Source organism: Sminthopsis crassicaudata, chromosome 1 (assembly GCF_048593235.1).
Source record: "Sminthopsis crassicaudata isolate SCR6 chromosome 1, ASM4859323v1, whole genome shotgun sequence".
Lineage (NCBI taxonomy): Eukaryota > Metazoa > Chordata > Mammalia > Dasyuromorphia > Dasyuridae > Sminthopsis > Sminthopsis crassicaudata.
Window position 1 is genome coordinate 465506462 of NC_133617.1, and position 20872 is coordinate 465527333.

General features: G+C 33.3%; 1 protein-coding gene across 4 annotated transcripts in view; it reads left to right on the forward strand.

The window, feature by feature from the left end:
* Positions 1-20872, forward strand: part of ECPAS (Ecm29 proteasome adaptor and scaffold) — a 155650-nt gene that overhangs the window by 107865 nt on the left and 26913 nt on the right. For all 4 annotated transcript variants that reach the window (XM_074280886.1, XM_074280885.1, XM_074280887.1 and 1 more), the window contains 10 exons: positions 5124-5286; positions 5819-5991; positions 8828-8929; positions 10898-11021; positions 13975-14120; positions 14593-14647; positions 15620-15734; positions 16533-16601; positions 17533-17650; positions 17936-18103. In XM_074280886.1, coding sequence (XP_074136987.1) covers positions 5124-5286; positions 5819-5991; positions 8828-8929; positions 10898-11021; positions 13975-14120; positions 14593-14647; positions 15620-15734; positions 16533-16601; positions 17533-17650; positions 17936-18103 — 1233 coding nt within the window. The remainder of the gene's footprint in view (positions 1-5123; positions 5287-5818; positions 5992-8827; positions 8930-10897; positions 11022-13974; positions 14121-14592; positions 14648-15619; positions 15735-16532; positions 16602-17532; positions 17651-17935; positions 18104-20872) is intronic.

The following is a 20872-nucleotide window of genomic DNA, read 5'->3' on the forward strand; positions in this document are numbered from 1 at the left end:
TCAGTGATTCTTACATTTTTTTTTTAGTTCCCTTGGCATATGAAATCTTTCTAACTGCTTATAGTATTTTGGATATTGACTGTAATGCTCTGGAAATTTTTCTTTTAAGTATTGTGTCCAGAGTCTAATTTTTTTTTGATTGTGATATTCAGTGATTCTTACAATTTTTTTCTCTTTCACTCAGTTTCCTTGAGTACCTGTCTTTGCTATGAGATAGTTTAATCTCTGTGCACAGGAGTGCTTTATGTGGGACCTTACACTAGGATCTGCAGACTTCTTTCTGTCTATCTTCCTATGCCAAACTAAGCTGGAAAAAGGACTCACTGACTTTTTCTTGGATTTCCCTGTCAGGATTCAATCTGGTGATTTTTCTAGGTCTGTTTGATGGAGTTTTGGTGAGGAGCTTGATGGGCTACTCCAGCATCTTGACTCTCCCTCTTGTTTTTCATAGCCCAATGCAATTCTATTAGAATTGTTAAGAATTACTACTAATAGATGTCACTTTACAAAAATTCTTTTTTTTTTAACCAGTATCCAAATTACTTTATTTTTAAAAAATATATTTTATTTGAAAAAATAATTTTAAAAAAAAGCAGAAAGGAATACAAAACAAAATAAAACAAGAGAACATTGTCATGTGCCCAGCAAAATATCAGGATTCAAAATATATAACAACAAATTACCAGATCAAGAAAGCATATAAGTAGAAGAAATTATATTCATTAATATCTATTTTTTCTTTACTTCCTTTTAAAATGTTCTTTTGTTCTCTTTTGAACACTTTATTTACTTTATTCTTTTTTCCCTTTTCATCTCCCTACTACCCCCAAACAAACTAGAGTTAAAATATATTTATATATGCATATTTAGCTATATACAAACACACACACCACATACACATGTACGTCTTTCCTTTCCCTGCTGTCTCTTTGCTTTAATTCTGCTCCATAGCTTGCCTTGCTATTACTTAAACTCCCTCCACTCATGGATCCTTCCCTTGTCTTCTTCCTTCACCCTTTGCTTCCCCATCCATCCATTTCTCTCCCCTTATTTCTTTATAGATTTTGGAAGGTGCTATACTTCGTATATGTGTAGTATTGCCTATTGAACCCATTTTTGATGTGTGTCAATTTTCAGAACTATCATCCCTCTTTCCCTCTCTAATACCTCTGTGTCTATACTTCCTCTGCACTTCATTTGTATAATATATTTACTATTTTTACCTTAATTCTGCCAGTCTTTCTTTGGAGCTACCCTATTATTAATATGAATCTTAAAACATATAGTACATATTTCTCATGTAAAAAGAAAAGCAAAACAATTTGTCCATGTTTAAACAATTTGTCCATGTTGTGAATTCCTTAAAATTGATCTTTAATATTGACTCTTACATGTTAAATTTTCTATTAAGTTCAGGTTTGGTTGACAGATATTCGTGAAAATATGCATTTGTTAAATGTCTATTTTTTTTTCTTATTCAATATTATAAATAATATTGCTGGAAATGATATTTTTGGCCACATGCTTAGTTTTTTTTTAAAGATTATCAGTAGATATGGTTCTAAGAATTGCGGTCTTTTATTGTGGATGTTGATAAGTCCAGTCCAATTCTAACTGTTGCTCCAGCATATTTGAATTTTTTTTCCTGAGGCATTTGGAGTTAAGTGACTTGCTCAGGGTCACACAGCTAGGATGTGTTAAGTGTCTGAGATCAGATTTGAACTTAGGTCCTCCTGAATTCAGGGCTGTGCCACCTAGCTGCCCCATTGAATGTTGCTTTTTTTTTTTTTTTTTCATCTTCCTTTCAAAATCTACTGCTTGATCTGGGGAATTTCAAAATTGGTGATAATATTCCTGTGTATTTTCCACAAAGGATCTCATTGGGGTGATGATAGGTGGATTTTTTTTTTTCTATTTCTACTTTCCCTTCATGCTCTATCACTCCAGGACATTTTTCTTGGATTATTTCCTACATTATTGTGTCAAGACTTTCTTTCTGGTCACAACTTTCAGGCAGTTCAATTATTTTTATATTTTCTCTTCTTGATCTGTTTTCCAGATCAGTCATATTTCTCATGTTTCACATTCTGTTCTAGTTTCTCATTCTTTATAATTTGTTTTGTTATTTCTTGGTCTTTCACAGCTTCACTGGCTTCCCCTTGTCTAATTCTAATTTTTACAGAATTGTTTTTCTCTTTGAGACTCTATATTTACTTTTCTGGTTGATTTTTTTCCCCCCATAATCTACTTGTTTTTCTTGGATGAGTTTTATTTAGTTATTTATTTTAGTTTTTCCACAGTGTCTCTCATTTGATTCTTAAATTGAATTTTAAGTTGTTTTATAAATTCTCCCTTGGCAGGGAGCCATTTCATGTTACTCTTTGGGGTAGAAGCTTTTTTCACTTCAGTGTCTTTCTCTGAAGATAAACCCTGGGTCTTCCCTGTTCCTGTTGTAAATTTCTGTGGTGGGATTCTTTCTTCTTTGCCATGGAGTAGGGGGATGGTGCCTCAAGTTTCCCTTTAGCTCTCTACTCTGACCAAGAACTCCAGACCAAGAGCTCTCCACTTCTACAAGTGTTCACAGTCAGCAGCATATCCCTGCCCCACTGCTTCTGTGCTCACTGGGTATTGATTCCTTCTTGCCCAGGGCCATATCTGAGCAGTACAACTGGACCTGGCTTTCCTAATCAGCCAGGTTCACTCAAGTCTTTTTGGACCCAGGAAACAGTCCAGGAGGTGAAAGTCTTTGTGGTTTTTGCTGAGTCTCCAGCTTTATCTAATTATTAGTCCATTCCCTTGCCCTGGGAAGCTAGCCAGAAGGTATTTACACTTCACATGGTTAATCCTGGCCTGGAGTCTTTCTTTAGATTTTGTTGAGTTGTACCAGGAAGACTTCTATTCTGGCCCACATCTTGATTTTTCACCATTATATGTTCCCCTGAGATGCAAATTTGTTATATTTTTGGGGAGAATCTGGAGAGCTTGAAATTTACTAACCTACCCTGCCATCATCCCAGAATCCTCCCCCTTAATGATCCTACTAGAATTGTTAAGAATTGCTCCTTATAGGTAGATCTAGTTGTTGCTTTACAAAAATTATTGTGCATTTTTTCTTAAAATAATTTAAAATTTGATACTTGTCATTTATCTTACTTTTTTCTAAAGCATTAGATTGTCTTTTTTAATTTTATAATTATAAAAAATTTTTTGACAGTATATATGCATGAGTAATTTTTTTTATAACATTATCCCTTGTATTCATTTTTCCAAATTATCCCCTCCCTCCCTCTACTCCCTCACCTAGATGACAGGCAATCCCATACAAGAATTAGATTGTCTTTTTATAGTTTTTGTATAGATATCACATGTATACAATGAATAAACTATTGGCAATAGAGGAATTAGAATAGAATAGCATGTTAATCTTTCAAAATAAAATCATTTTGTTGACCCTACAAAATAACTTAGCATATTAAAATAATTATTCTTGGGTAGCTAAACAAATAGAGAGGACAATGAACATTTTGGGCTTTCCCCCCATATATCTGTAGTCTCCCCTTTTATATAGTTCTCATTGTTTTGCCTTGGATTTTATGTTGAAGGCACTGATATGTTTGACCTGACTTCAGTTTCCTGTAGGAACTTGTTATACACCTGCCAGTTTGACCTTGGGGTAAAAAAAAATGTTTCTATTTCATAATTAATTTAATTCCGTTTGACTACTGACATCTCTGAGTTAGGTTGACAAATTCAGCTTTTCTATAAATACCTCATTTAAGTTTAAAAGTTCAGTTTTTCTAGTGTGAAATCAGTTATCTTTTCTTATGTCAAGGAAATCTGTTATCTCTACTCATTAGTAATCCTTTAAGGAAGGCTGGTCTGTTAGCTCTAGTCTTCAAGAAAGTCTGGTTTATTATGCATGTGCCAGTAACTAGCCTTTTAACTATACACTATAAAGTTCTGTTGTCTCTCAATTATAATCCTTCTCTGGGAGGAGGTTTCTTTTCTGTAAATCCTTTTCTTTGGGAGCAGGTTTCTTGGGAGGCTTCTGGAGCCTTCAGCCAGAGGGAAGGTAGATGTGGCAATGAATCAGACTCTGCCTCCAAGAGTGTGGGATTGTGGGTTTCCAGGAAGTCAATCCTAGTTGTGAATCTCCATGAGCAGGCTTTTCCTTTAGTTCTTGTGAATCTGCTCTTGTCCAAGTGTCCCCAGTCAGTACCACAGTAGAATCTCGAATCCCCTTCTTTCTGAATCTCCTTGAGCTTCCCTGAAGTTCACCTGGGAAGTCCTTCCCTTGACTTACTCCAGGCTGACTCCTTCCAGAGTGACTTCTTCCATACTGACCCTGCCCACTCAATGTTGGCTCCTTTTATCATCCCAGAGAATGGGCTTGTGAGTACTCTAGGGGCTGGTGGGAACTCCTTACAGACCAATGAGCAAGCTCCTTTAAAAGTGTAAACTCCTTTAAAGGTTTGAACTAAAGGTGTGAACTCTGAGCTAGAGAATTGTTAAGTACAGACTTAGCACCTAGTAAGGATTCTAACATTACACAATAGTTAGCAACAAGATGGATGGTTGCTAGCCTTACACACCTGATCTCCACTTAATCTGTGATAATAACTTTTACTATAATCCTCCTCCTTTTGTCTAATAAAAATGATCTGTAAACCCCACCTCAGAGTCTTAGCTATTGATGAGGAGGTTGAGATCCTATTTCTTGGTAAATTTACATTTGCTAATAAATTGGTTATACTTCAAACTTTGTGTCTCTGTTTACCTTAATTTAATTCTGACAATACTATTCCTCCTCATAACATTGTGTAGAACATTACCAAGGGGTCACCACTAAATCTGTAACAGATTCAGAAGCCTCGTATTAAAATGATCCAAGAATTAATCAAGATATTTTGGAGTTCTTCATTTTACAATTAATTATTGATTTATTTTGTTGCATTTGGGCTTTGGATCTGTGAAAAGCCAGTGAAATTAAAAATGGAGAATTTGTATTCCTTAGTCCATTTATCCTTATTCTGAAGAGTTGTTATAATGTGTACTTGCAAAATTTAAATGAAATTAAATGGAGAAAACATGACAATAACATGTTGTTTTCTTATCAACTTTAGAGCCCAGAAATACAGCATGGATCCTTGCTTGCTTTGGGATTCACAGTGGGACGTTATTTGGCTAAAAAGAAAACCAAAGTGGCAGAGCTGCAAGACACAGAGACTAATACTGCATTTTTGCCAGAGCAAGAACAGCTCATTCAGAGTACAACTGAAACAATAGGTAATTGACATTTTTTATACTTATTCAACTACATTCTTATTATTAATGTTAAACCTTTTTAAATGATATTTTCCTTTCTGTTTTTTTTTTGTGACTTGACACTTTAAAAGGATACATAGTTTTCCCAGAAATTTGCCTTGCAGTGACAAAATTTTTATTTAAATTGAAATGTCTTTCTATCCAGAAATTATTCTGTATTTTTAGAGCTAGAGCTATCAATAATATTCCACTATTAGCATACAGAGTGACTTTTCATAATTTTTTTCATACTGAGATATCCACAGGGACGATTTTGATGTTTGGAACAATGAAACTTTTAAAAATTCATTATACTCCATACCCTGATGATCTACACTTTTTTAAAAAAAAATATGAACACATACACATTTATTTAAAGCTATTATCAGATATTTGGCATATTTTTAAAAGATACCAAAGTGAAACCATCTTTTAAATACACTTTAGTTTCATTTTGGTCACAAAGAGGACAATATAGACTATTCTCTTTATGTTGTTCTGTATGTGTTTACAGGTTCGTTTTTGGACAGCACTTCTCCTCTCCTGGCAATAGCTGCTTGTACAGCCCTGGGTGAAATTGGTAGAAATGGCCCTCTCCCTATTCCCAATGAAGGTTCTGGCTTTACCAAACTCCATCTTGTAGAAAGTTTACTCAACAGAATACCTTCAAGCAAAGAAACAAATAAGGCAAGAGCATTGTATATTACGTTTCTAGTATAATTCTGTCATTTTTATTAGTTATCTACTACATATACATGCAAATTTTTCAAAGACATTGCAAAAAAAAAAAAATTACTTAGGCCTAAAGTTAGAACAGAGAAAGAGTTAAGGCTGAATTAACCTTTGGTAAATTCCAAGTTCTTTCAATGATTCCATGACTTTCATGAAACAAAGTTATTAATGTTAATACCTTCATTCTTGCAGTGTTGCTGTATAGTTATAAGGTCTAGTTTCTAAAGAATAAAAATTGCCACTCAAAGGTCAATGACAAGGCATGTGGTGAGCTTACTTAGGCTGCATCACCAACAAGAAATTACAGAGGACAAATGGTATATAGGATGTTGTCAGAAGTATCTGAATGAAGAAGAAGGTGGCCTATTCATGTGGTATGAGCAAATAATAACACATGGGCAGCTCACATTCTGCATTTGTTTCCTCATGATGTGAGGAAAAGGCAAGAGAAGTCTATTGTTTATTAGGTAGAAACTGTCCCTACTTATCTCAGATCTCTAAAGTGAATTTATGAGAGAAGTATATAAGATTGGTACAGGGTGGTCCAGCATGGGTGATTTATGATTTATATCATTGAAGGGAATGTCTACATCAAAGAGCTCTCTGATGTCATTTCAATATCTGATAGTATAGAACAAACTCATGAATGTGGAACAGTTGCAGATAATCTATTATAAGAAATTTGAGAAGGAAAGATTACTTTCTTCTAGAAGTATCAGGGAAGGCTTCATGGCAGAGTTGAACTTTAAAGGACAGAATTTCAGTAGTTGGGGATGATATAGCAGCCTAGATTTGGGAAATGGAATCAGTCAGTACATATTTATTAGACACCTTCTATGTGCCAGCCATTGTGGTGAGTGCTAGGAATATAAAAAGAATCAAAAGATGGCTGTCAAAGAGCTCACAGTGTATTGGGGGAGACAAGCAAACAAATATGTATACATAAATATATATTTATACACGCACACACAGGATAAATAAGAAATAATAGAAGGAAGGTACTAGAATTAAGAGGTCAGGAAAGGCTTTCTATAGATGGTTTTAGTTGAGATGTGAAAGAAGCCAAAGAAGTCAATAGGTGGAGCAGAGAATGGAGAGCATTTTGGACTTGGTGCATACAGAAAATGCCCAAAGGCATATGAGTATATTCCATTTATGGGAGATGACACAAAGACAGAGTTGGGAGGACACAGGATCAAAGTGAACCCTTTCACCAGTCAGTGTATATTTGTGAACTCCTTTTCACAGCTTGTGAATGGTTCACATATTCAGACTATTCTGAAAAAGGTATGGTAAGAAATTAAGTTGGAATTTAGGTCAGAGCCAGATTATGAAAGAAAGGAAAGGAACTTTTATTTAATAGGTAGAGTAGAGTAAGTCATAATGGTGTGTGAATAAGATGACCCCATCCTCATTGGAAGGATTCATTAGATCTTCAGAGAACTTAAAAGTACCTAGTTCAGTTGGAAAGAAACCTCTTCCAGTCATTTAGGTGACAGGCAATGGACAGAATGTAGGAAGATTGCAATAAAATTAGAGGAAAACACAAAAGAAGAACATTGCAGTGGTGGAGTCAGCAGAACTTAGCAATAAATAGGGAATGGGCATTGGGGGAGAGATTCAAACTGATTTGTTAATGACAAAAAACAAAAAAACACTGGATTGTAGTTAAAAGACCTAGGTTTGAATTTATGCCTCTTAGTAGTAGAAGGCAAATCACTTTCCTTCTTTTAGGATGTTTCTTCTTTTAAAGGAGCAATTTGGACAGTATAATCTTTAAGGCTCCCTTGTAGCTCTGACATTCTACTGATATGAATTATGTGAAAAGGAGTAATGAATCAGCATTTGTGATGTTAGTAACTGATATTTTCTGTGTACAACTAGTTTTACAAAACTGATTCCCTGTTATTAATTTGGGCAGATCAAATTATATGAAACATAGCTGTTGATTCATAAGGAAGGACTTCAAATTTAAGATTTTACAATGATTTAAAAATCACTATCAGCCTAAATTTTTTTCTTCATATTGTTAGAATAGGCCAATTAATTTCTGGAGCCTCATTGGTTATTTTAAGAAGTCTGTCTCAGTTAACTATTAGAGTGCTTTTTCAGAGAAGTAGTAATTGGCATTTAAAACAGTTTAAAGAAATGTTTGATTGTAAATCTATATTCATAAGCATCAAGATACCTAAAGAGAAAAGTATAAAAAATTATGAACTATATATAATAGGAATCAATAAAGAGAGGATGAATCATCTTATAATCTTTCTGTCATTTAAACTGTGAAATGGATACTACCATAAATTCATTGACTATTAGAAGAACAGTTACATAATAATATTTGCCTAGATTTTTGAACTTAATTTATGGTTTCAATGGCATACAAAACTCCTATCAGTACAGATCTTTGGGTATAGTAGGCTTCCACTACAGCTAGTCTGTGGCAGAGGCCAATTCTTTTTTTTTGAAACCAGTTTTTTTAGGCACTGAAGCTGACTTATAACTGACTATACCATGTATACTCTTAAACATTAAATTAGAAAATTGAAATCAAAAATTTTAGTTCAGCAAATCTAGAACAAAGGTCTCACATTTTTTTAAATGTATAAATAACTTTAAATGTTAAATTTAAGAAGTTATTTTTTTTCTATTCCAAAGCTAGTAGCTCAAACTTTGTAAAAACTGGGTATTTAGGGATGAACTGAGGCATCTTTATAAGGATTATTAAAACTACCCTTTTGAAATTAAGAACAACTATGTACTTTTAAAAGAAGAAATTTTCTCCTTTTAGATGAAGGAACGAGCAATTCAAACCTTGGGCTATTTTCCAGTTGGAGATGGAGATTTTCCTCACCAGAAGCTTATTTTGCAAGGCCTCATGGATTCTGTTGAGGTAAATTTCAATTATGACTTTGAATTATCTAAAGAAATTCTTAACCTATACTCCTTAATATGTTTTAAATTTTTTTTTGAGTTTTTTTTGGGGAGGGTAATATTTTGTACAATTAAAAACATTCTTTTAAGAAGGGGCTTTTAGGCTTCACCAGACTTTCTTTCTTTTTTTTTTTTTTTCTTCAGAGTGAAGATTTTTCTTAATTTAATTTCTTTTTTTCTTTTCTTTTTTTTTTTTTTTTAATATTATCCCTTGTATTCATTTTTCCAAATTATCCTCCCCCTTCCTCTACTCTCTCCCCCCAATGACAGGCAATCCCATACATTTTACATGTGTTACAATATAACCTAGATACAATACATGTGTGTAAATACCATTTTCTTGTTGCACAATAAGCATTAGATTCTGAAGGTATAAGTAACCTGGGCAGACAGACAGTAGTGCCAACAATTTACATTCACTTCCCAGTGTTCCCTCTCTGGGTGTAGCTACCTCTGTCCATCATTGATCAACTGGAAGTGAGCTGGATCTTCTTTATGTTGAAGATTTCCACTTCCATCAGAATACATCCCCATACAGTATTGTTGTTGAAGTGTATAGTGATCTTCTGGTTCTGCTCGTTTCACTCAGCATCAGTTGATGTAAGTCTCTCCAAGCCTCTCCGCATTCCTCCTGCTGGTCACTTCCCACAGAGCAACAACACTCCATAACCTTCATATACCATAATTTACCCAATCATTCTCCAACTGATAGACATCCATTCATCTTCCAGTCTCTAGCTACAACAAAAAGAGCTGCCACAAACATTTTGGCACACACAGGTCCCCCTCCGCTCTTTAGTATTTCTTTGGGATATAAGCCCAACAGCAGCAATGCTGGGTCAAAGGGTATGCACAGTCCGACAACCTTTTGGGCACAGTTCCAAATTGCTCTCCAGAATGGCTGGATTCCTTCACAACTCCACCAGCAATGTATTAGTGTCCCAGTTTTCCTACATCCCCCCCAACATTCATCATTATTTGTTCCTGTCATCTTAGCCAATCTGACAGGTGTGCAGTTCACCAGACTTTCTGAGTGATCAGTGATAAAGGGGGATCAAGACCCCCCTGAAATTTATTTATCATTTGATTTTTGTTGTAATAATTTTTCCATAAAGGAATTTGATTAAAGTTCTTTGGATAATCATTCTGCTTTTATATACAGAAAAACTACCTAAACTCATGTAGCTTTTTCCCCTTAAAGCAATTTCACTGAATTATTAACTTGCTAAGTGACATCAGCTAGAATTTAAAATTATTTGTCTTTTCCTTGCATGTTTTCCCCTTCTCATTGGCTTTATACATTGTGTATTTAAAATTAAAATCTTGAATTTTTAGAGTTTGAATGTAATTTGTGCTTACTAAATGGGTTTTGGTAAAATAAGAGCTTACATAATTGTATTGTCAGCTTTTGGTTCAAGTAATTGAAGTAATTATTTTTGACAATCAAATATAACTAGTATGACAGGAGAGATTTTAAGTGATTGGCAATTGTATTAAGATTTTTCCAGAAAGTATTAAAATGAGTCTCTAGTATCTCTCTGCCTTTTAATTGATTCTATCTTTAATCAACATGAGAAAAAGACTGGTGTTGGTATAGTTGTTGATAAAATTAGATTTAATATGTCTCAGGGTCTGGGAAGAAATTTTCACTTTGATTCTCCCCTAAGTTGAAAAATAAATGTAATATTTAGGCACAGTCAGGAAAAGAGTAATATTATTTGTCCATAAAGATAGAAGGAACTGACTTTGGGAGTGGGATCAATATCAAATGCATTCAGAAAACAAGATTTCAGCATATTTATGTCCTGTAGGAATATTAATCCTATAGGAATTTTTGCAGGATTGTTGGTTTACAACTTTTGTACTTAGGGAAAACTCTCTCTACCCCTGGCATCTATCATGGTTATTTTATTTCATCCTTCCTTAGGCAAAGCAAATAGAACTTCAGTTTACTGTTGGTGAAGCTATTACCAGTGCTGCAATTGGCACCAGTTCAGTGGCTGCCCGTGATGCCTGGCTGGTCACCGAAGAAGAGTACGCACCACTTGCTGGTGAGCCTTTCTTAAAAGCCACTTCTGATTTTCTGGCAGAGCCTTTTCTTTCTCTGTTCACATTAAAAGCCCAACTGGGGTAAAAATGTCAGGTTTTCATCTAAGGAATTAAGGGCCCAAGGAATATATGAAACCACTGAGGCAGGCACACTGAAAAACTTGATTTCACTGTCAAGACAAATTTTGTCAGTCTTTAGTTCCAAGAAGTGTAATAACAGAATTAACTAATGTTTAAGGTGAGTGTCCTTCAGATCTAGCCAGCTTTACTTTTAGATTTCCCAATATCTTCTAATGTGTGTTTGGAGCTTTATCATCAATGCATAAAATTTTGAGGGTCTATGGTATGAAATAACTCCAGATTTAAGGTTCATGCATTTTTTGTGTCTGTTACTAAAGGAGAAAAATTATATAAGTCAGTCAGTCCTGGAATTGGTGATTATGAGAAATCTTCCAGGAAATTTGACAGGCAGCTTTGGGGGTTTCCATGTTTCTTTGTGTTGCTGACCTATTGAGAATATAGTAGAGCTAAAAGGACACAGAATAGTTAGTAGTTTGCTTGTCCATTGGAGATGGGATCTGCACTAGCTATGTATGGCTATGCAAAAGAAAAAGAAGTAACAAGTTTAGAGCTTCAGTCTTAGTGCCAGTTGTCTGCTTGTTACTGCTTTATCTGCAGACATGTCTAAGAAAACAAATGTGCTGAAGATTCAGAACTAATATAAGTCTAAACTAAAGAAAGGGAACACAGTAGATAATCTTCCTGTAAAAGAAGTCATTGGAAAAGAAAAACATGCAGATGAATTATAATGAAATAATGCTTTCCAGCATTTGCTGTACACTCTGTATACCCTTGCCATCAACCTGTATAAAATGTAAAGAGGGTGGATGAATTTTAGTGACCACTTTTCCCTTCTAACAACATAAAAATAAAACTGACTGGCAGTAATTGATAGCATATTGCTTCTTCCTTTTGCTTTTCTGATTAGTTTGAATTTTAATGATATGAAAAGACCTTGCACAGTGGTAAAAGAAGAACCTGGGAAAGATTACAATAAGTTTAGTTAACAAAAAAATAAATAAAATGCAGACTTTAGACTAAGATCTTGGCAAGCTGTAAAGTACAGATCAACATGTATTTTATTATGAGAATAAAAGTTTTGTTTTTTTTTTAAAGCTTTGAAACCTGGGTAAAAAGGTAAAAGTAAAAGAAGGCAGAGTTTAGAGAATTCTTTTAGAAAAAGAATTGGTAGAATTTATTATAGTTTGTGGAAACAATTGAAAGAATGAAATTGAAGATGATCTTAATCAAGTTTTTGAATCTGTTGGATTTTTGTAGTATTACTGATTAGAGTAGAAAAAATGACTTCCACCTCCTTGTAGTATTACTGATTAGAGTAGAAAATGACTCTTCTACCTCCCACCTCCCCCACTTATTTTAAACTAAATAGTAACAATTATAGGTTTAGGTTGGGTAATACCTTCACCCAGGTAAGACCTGGGCATCATTTAACTTTTCTAGCCCTCAGTTTTCTCAGGTATAAAGTGATGAGTCTGGACTAGATGATCTGTGATTCTTTTTCAGGTCTGTACTTTGTACTTTAATTTCTATAGAGCCCAGCAGTTGTCAGGCATACTTGAGGCTGTTGAAATTATGAGAATGTGTGAGTTGGAGGAAGTTCTTTTGGATTTGGGGACAACAAAGGTATCTTAAAAGCCAAAGTTAGAATGCCAAAATAGAAAATGAAAAATGGTCAAATCTATGAGAGTAGTGATGGTCCTTCTTCATACTCTTAAAAAAAATTGCTTTACCCATAAATATCCATCTCACATCTGTCATGTAAGAGAGGAATTAGATATTTTGTTTTAATAAGTATCCGTTTCCAAGTGCCTTCTACATTAAAACACTCTTATCAGATAACTAAGTTTCCCCTAGAAATAATATAATTTGGAGCAGCTACATGGTGCAGTGTTTAGAGCACCGGACCTGGAATCAGGATGACTCCAATTCAAATCAGTCCTCAGACACTTAACACTTCATAGCTGTGTGATCTGGACAAATCACTTTACCCTAATTTCATCTCAAAAGAAAAAAAAAAGATTTTAAAAAAGGAAGTAATTAATAGGGTTTTCTCTTCCATCCTACATGGAAGAATGGAGTAAATTATTTCTCCATATGAACAAAAAGTATTTCTATTCTTTTTAAGAGCTTCTCATAATTGTTTCAGGAATTGATGGTCTAGTTTTTAGAAGGCAATTAAATACCCTTAGTCGTTTAATAAATCAGCAAGGAATATTGAGATTCTCTTTGAGACCTTTGGATGGGTATGAAAGAATGTGCAAGTGGTTCTGAAAAGGAAGGCCAGGAATCCTGTATCCTTGGTAGAGCTAGGATAGAGTGAGAGCCAGAGAGTTCTCAAATAAAGAGAAGTTATATTAATTATAGAACAAGAATTCCAGAGCGTTAAGTGGACCATGGTGTATTCAGATATGGAATGGGACTTGGCAAGAGGAGTTGGATTGTGTTGGACAGGGAATAGGAGAGAAGGTAGCATGAACTAGAGAAGAGGTTTGCTTTTTACTAGTATGAATTAAATTTCACAGGAATTGGGAATGGTTGAGGGTCTGAATATTTGCTTGTTTCTAAGATTTCTTTGTGATAGTATGGAGCTCATTCTAGAAGAGCCCAGCAACAGATTGTGTATCTCTCATTTGGGCATTTATGCCCAAATGATTAATTTTTAGTCATTGCTAAGAGATTGAGGTGCTATGAATTGCCTTCATGCAAGTACTCACATGAGTGAAATTACTGATCATTTTAAGGATCAGAGTTTACAGGGTATGTTACCTTCAACTTAATTTTCTTTCTAGGGGTAATAGAAAATAACTAATGCTCTTAAAATAATTTTTCCTATTTTTTTTTCATTCCATTTCTACACCTGTTCACATCCAATAGAGGCCAAAGTGAATGATGTGGTTCCATGGGTGTTGGACATAATTTTAAATAAGCACATTATTAGCCCCGTTCCCCATGTGAGGCAGGCTGCCTGCATCTGGCTCCTTTCCCTAGTGAAGAAGCTGAATACCCATAAAGAAATCAAGGTAAGCAGCATTATTCATTGTGAACTAAAAATATGAGCAAATTTATTGAAATCTAAATGTTATATTTCTAATTTAGATGTATGTAGATGGGTCAAAGTGTTTTATTTTTAAAATAAAAAAGGACTGTGAGGTAAAGTCCATTAATCAGTCACAGTAGACTATGTCAGAAGATGGACTTAAAAAGTAGGAGAGGGAAAGGTCGTGATATTTTGATAAATTTCTAAATCTTGAAGGTATAGTTACATTAGAAGAAAATCATAAGAAAAAACATTTAAGAAGAGGTTTTAAAGAGGAGAATGCTACGACAAGAAAAACACTTAATGTCCAGAAGTTCTCTCAAGGAAGTAAGTCTAGATTAAACAATACTATGATATTTGGGATTGTCCTAAATCATCCCTAAATCTGAGAACTAGGAATAATATTTGATTGAAGGTATATGTACAATAAGTAAAGTCCATTTTTTTTCTTCTAGTCTCATCTCAAGGAGATTCAAAGTGCTTTTGTTTCAGTTCTGTCAGATAATGATGGTAAGTATTTGGTAAATTTAGGCTTTTCTTATTAAATAATTACTTCATAATATTTTTTCTGAATTCAAGATAGAATTTGAAAAAGAAAACAAAATCATTTTTGATCTGTATTTTTAAAAAACAAATACAAGACTAAAAAAATCTAGCATAATAATACAAAGAAAACAGTTTATAGGGGGGGAAATTGTTTTCAAAATGATTTGGTTTTTAATTGAAAATTCATCCATAACCCTTGTACTTAATTTAAACTTTAGAATTTGGAATTTTAAACTTTGATTTTTTTTTAAATTTACTTTTTAATTCTAATGGCCATTGTCTTCTGCATTTACAAAGTAAGAGAGAAAAGGAAGTGTTGCACAGCATTTCTCTTGATCTTTATAGTTTATTTTATATATATACTTTTTCATTAGTTTTCTTTAAAATAATTGTTATATGGAAATGTTCAAGTTTAGTTAAGGTGGGTCATAATCTCAATTTGATTTCTTTAGGATATGGAAATTTGTTTCTTGGTATAATGTATATAGTATACTTATGACCATGTCTATGTTATCTTCAGTTTTGAGCTTCCAGGGAGACTGTATCTATATAGTAAATTTGAAATATCCCAATACAAAGTCATATACACTAATCAGGCAAATAAATGCTTTTTAATGAAAGTGAACTCAATTGTGTTCTAATATTATATATTCATATGTATGATGATTGGTTATCAGCTTATTTAAAACAAATTTTTTTTTTTGCAAGGCATTTGAGGCTAAGTAACTTGCCCAAGATCACACAGCTAGGAAACACATGTTAAGTGTCTGAGGTCAAATTTAAACTCAGATCCTTCTGATTGCCTTCTAACCTCAGGGCTGGTGCTCTAACCAATGTGCCATCTAGCTATCCCCAATTTTTAACTTTTTAACATGCATGCATTTGATATTCTGAGTTTATATAAAATAACATTATTCTGTTCAAAATTTTTTGTAGAACTCAGCCAGGATGTTGCCTCAAAAGGCCTTGGTTTGGTTTATGAACTGGGCAGTGAACAAGATCAACAGGAACTGGTATCCACACTTGTAGAAACCTTGATGACTGGAAAAAGGTGAGGTAAACATCAGAAAGGCCTTAAGATTCAAGTCATGCTTTTGACATCTATTAACTGTATAATCCTAGACTAGTCAGTCCCTAAAGCAGACAAATCTCTAAGAATATAAATTACAGAGAAGGTATCCTATCTGCATTTCTGGAGAATTATCAAACTAATAAAATTCCACATCTGGGATGTGGATCTGGAAGCAGGCAAATTGAAGTTTTTCCTTTCAGTGTAATTACATAGTTTCTAAGTTACTTTTATTATGCTGTCTACAACACTTTAACTGTTACCAAGTTAACAAGTAGAAATGTGCATTTAATGTTGCTTGCTAGAGAAAAAGGCAACAGTAAAAAGATTCAGTAACTACTGGAAAATTAGAACATTGGATTTGAAAAATTATGCTTGGTTACTTGATGAGAAAGAATAAATAAATAGAAAATGATGCCAGAAGATTGCACTTTGTCATCTGAATTAGAACAATTGTGCCCCTACATTTTGTATCAGAGAGTATAAAAAAGGATGGTGATTTTGACTATTGGTATCTGCTATATTCTGTCTTTCTTAGGAAGGATAGCTTATTCTCAGAAGACCACAGTTCAGTGTAGAATCTGTTTTTTAATAAGATAACTTAAACATTCTGCACTTGTAAGAGCTGATTAATTAAGTAAAAAAGGTAAAAACATATGTAGATCTGGTATATAGTAAACAGTCAAAAGTATTGCTACAGTACACAAAAGCTTCCATATTAATTAATATTCCCAGTATGGGGGTGGTGAAAATCTAAGGTAAGTTTTGTTTTCATTCTAGAACTAAGCATGAGGTTTCTGGAGAGACTGTGGTATTCCAGGGGGTATCCCTTGGCAAAACACCAGATGGGTAAGTAATAACATAGAATTCAATTTTTGTAACTAAATGTTTTCACTTCATCATAGATTTGTGTCTGATGTTTCTTTACAATTCCACAAACATTAGTAGAAAAGGATATTCCTAAAGTTTTTCTACACACACACACACACACACACATTTATATATGCTCTTTTATGGTACAGTTAAAGCTCATTATTTGGTATTCTACCAGCTCCACATTTAAAATTTTATAGTCTTCTCCTCCTTCAACTTTAGTCTTCTTTTAGTTTATAAACAGTTTAATTTGTGCTGCTGTTTTTCTTCTTACAGCTTTGATTAGTTGAAACTGCAGCCCCCTCCATGTCTCTTTCATCATTCACAAGTCCCTTCCTTCCTACTTCCCTCTCAGTGGTGATCTATTTTGTTCAGAGGCCACCTGCCTCAGTTTGTGTTGTAGCATCAAGAAAAGCCAGGTCAAAGTTTGCAGAAACTCCATCATTTCCCCTACTCTTGAAATTCTCCCAGTTGTTTCTGTTTTTTACCCCAAAGAGGCAATCTTTCCTTCTGTGCCTGATGGTTCAGTCCAATTGCTGTCTTCGAAGTAGGGCTTCCTCTCTGCCTTATTTCTTCTTTTCTTCAAACCTCTATTCTGCTAATTCTCTCTTGAGCCGAATTTAATTTATAATATATGCTGTATCTGAAAGTACTATGAAAAATGCTTTCTTTGTCACTCCAGTGAGTTAAACTGAATATTTCCCATCACCTCAAATGTTTTTTTATAGCTGAATTGTTAAATTTGAATATAAAAGTCTCATTTTTTAAGCTCAAACTCTGTTTTTACAAATTTAAGGGAATACATTTTAATGAACTATTTATAGTATTTGTAATATAATGACAGAAGTAGATTTTTTAAAAATAAATTAGATGAAATGGATTATTGCTTTTTTCTTTGTTTCCCAAGCCAGGGACTCTCTACCTATAAAGAACTTTGTTCTCTGGCAAGTGATCTTAGTCAACCAGATCTTGTCTATAAATTCATGAATTTAGCCAACCATCATGCCATGTGGAACTCTAGGAAGGTAAGCTGCTGCTCTTTACAATAAAGCAGTTTTAAAATTTCTTCTAAGATCAGTCTGCTATATTAATAATTAAGGTGTTGTGTGTTTTCCAAAGAAATACTTGACTAGAATGCTGTTGCCTTCAGATTCTGTTCAACTCAGGAAAAGACTCTAGTTATAGGCTACTTTTATTTGAAAGGTGATGGATATAAGACTTTGGGGATAATACTTATCGTGGCCTGTCTTCTGATAATATATGTTTGTGATTCATTTAAGCATATTTTTTCTTTTGTTCTGTAATTTTAGGGAGCTGCTTTTGGTTTTAATGTGATTGCTACTAAAGCAGGAGAACAGTTAGCTCCTTTCTTGCCTCAATTGGTTCCTCGTCTTTATCGCTATCAGTTTGATCCAAATCTTGGAATACGTCAAGCTATGACAAGTATTTGGAATGCACTGGTCACTGACAAATCTGTGGCAAGTATTGGCATACTAATTTCTATATTAATCACATGTTTTAGATCTGTCTTATTAGAGTATTACAGTAATTTATTGACCTAACAAACATTTGTTAAATAAGATAGGAGGATAGATAAGAGATAATAAAGATTAGAGTATGCAATGTGAGAAGCAGCCTGGTTTAATGGAAAGAGGTCCTAGAATTCACATTACTTCCCTGAGTTTGTTTCCCCATTTATAAAATGAGGTTAATAGTACTTGTAGCTAATTCACAATATTTGCTTTGAAGAAAGTGTTTTATAAGGCCACACATATTCTATAGATGTATACAATTTTCCTATTCCTTGGTTTCTGGTTCTAGATTTTGGCTTTTGAAATTAGCTGATCGTTTTCTTTTGCAGTATAGAAAATCTCTTGATAGGCACTTACCTATTATAATTCCTTTAAGATTTATAATTTTAAATTATCATTGAAAGAATTCTTTTAGTCCTTGTCCTTATGTACTATTGAAACATAACTGTATAAAAATATGAAAAAGAAATTTCCTATTTAACATAGACTATTATTCAAAAGTACTAAAAATATACACACACAATTTTAAGATGCCCTTTTTTATTTCAGATTTAGTAACAGCAAAAACGAAATATACAATGGAAAATAAAAAAGTTCACAAATTCCATGACATATGCTTCTTATCCCATAATACTATTTATTTACCTTATACTAACAGAAATATTCTTTTGGTTTCTGTGACATATCCTGAAATGTTTATTAATTATTTTTGTGAATTTTGAGACCATTGTAATTCTTGTATTCATTGTTGTCTTTAGGATATATATTTCAGTTCTGTTTTTCATTCTATCTAACTTAGTATATTAAATAATCATTCATGTTTCTAATTATGTGAACGTCCTATTCCTATGTTTTAAATAATTATTTATTAAATTCTTGTAAGTTTGCATCAGTTCCTTATGAAGTGCAGAAAGCAGATTTAATCAGAAATATTTGAGACAAATTTATCCCTGGTGCATGGTAAGCAGTTATAAATACTTGTTAAATTTAATGGCAATACTCTAGAGTTATTGAAATTATTATATCATTATATATGTCTCACACACATTATATATACATCATCTCTGTAAAAATAATTTTTACATATACATACACAACACATAGTTTAAAAATATATATGCACTCTTGATCCTAAATGCCTCTAATCCTAAAAAAGAATATTTGGAGAACTTAACATTAACTAGGGACCATATTTTTCATTTCTAATCATGTCAGTGAATTATTTTTAAAAGTTACCTTTTAGACTATATATATATAGTATATGTTATACTCTCTATACATATGTGTGTGTGTGTGTGTGTGTGTGTGTGTGTATACACACACACATACGTATATGCAAGTCTACCTTCTATATAAATGTATATAAATACATGGCAGACACTAGACTTAAAGTAAAAGGGATATGAAACACAGCTGAGGTTAGTCTTGTCCCCCTAGAAACAATTTAGGGCAAGCATCAGAACTGAAGAATTATAAATCTACTTACCAGTGTGGGTAAAGGCTGAAGCAGCTTTGCATTCCAACCTTTGATGTGTTCTAGTTTTTAAAGGAAGGAGAATAATAAGAAAGTTACTGTCAAGAAAGCATTAAAAAAAAAAGGTTGAAGTAGCAAATATTTCAAGAGGATGAGAATTCAGTAAAAAGTGAGAGCACAAAACAGAGAGAACACGAAGGATTAATTTACTAAACCAACAAATATTAAAACTACATGAACTAATAGCTAATGAAACAAAGTTTCTGCAAAGAAGCAAGAAAAAAATTAACAAATTTGCAATACAAAAATGCTTGAGTGGAAAAAAAAAGCAGGCAAAAAGTATAAAAGGCAATATTAAATTCTCTCTTCTCTCTTCTCTTCTCTTCTCTTCTCTTCTCTTCTCTTCTCTTCTCTTCTCTTCTCTTCTCTTCTCTTCTCTTCTCTTCTCTTCTCTTCTCTTCTCTTCTCTTCTCTTCTCTTCTCTTCTCTCTCCTCTCTCTCTTGCACATGTGCATTCTTTGCAAGCCAAAGCCATGATCATAAACCTCCCAGAAAAATGGGACAACCTGCACACAATAGTGTAGAAAATAATATAAGAAAAGTGCCTATAATTTTTTGAATACAGAACACAAAGCACTGACTAAAAAAAGAAAGATCTATAGATCATCTGTAAGAAGAAACTCTGTATTTGAAATTCTGAGATACATAATGGGCTAAATTTAACAATCATAATGACAAATCTTAAATCCTTCAAATGTAAAGGAAGGGAAATTTGAATAATTTACAATTATTCTCTACCTACTAGTTGCACAAGGCAATGGAATAAACATAGAAGCTCAAACTACAACCAAAAATGGCATGCCTTGCTACAAATCTGAACCCTAATCATCAAATCTATATCTATATCTATATATAGATATAGATATATAGCTATATAGATATAAGTGTATTTATATCTATATATATGTTCATATAAATATATATCTATATATATACATACATTCAACAGAGGAAAGACATAAACAAAATATTCAATATTCAAATGCATCAAAAACATAAATAAAAAGGAAGGTAAATAAGCTTAATTTCTAAAGAAAGAATAAGGAATGAAATAAATTATTCCATGTAGAGAAGTTACTTTGAAAAATAAAACAAACTGACCTTCAAGATTAATCTGTAAATGGAATTTAAAAAGAAAAGAAAAATGAAGGTGAAAGAATAGAAGTGGGGTCACCATGGAA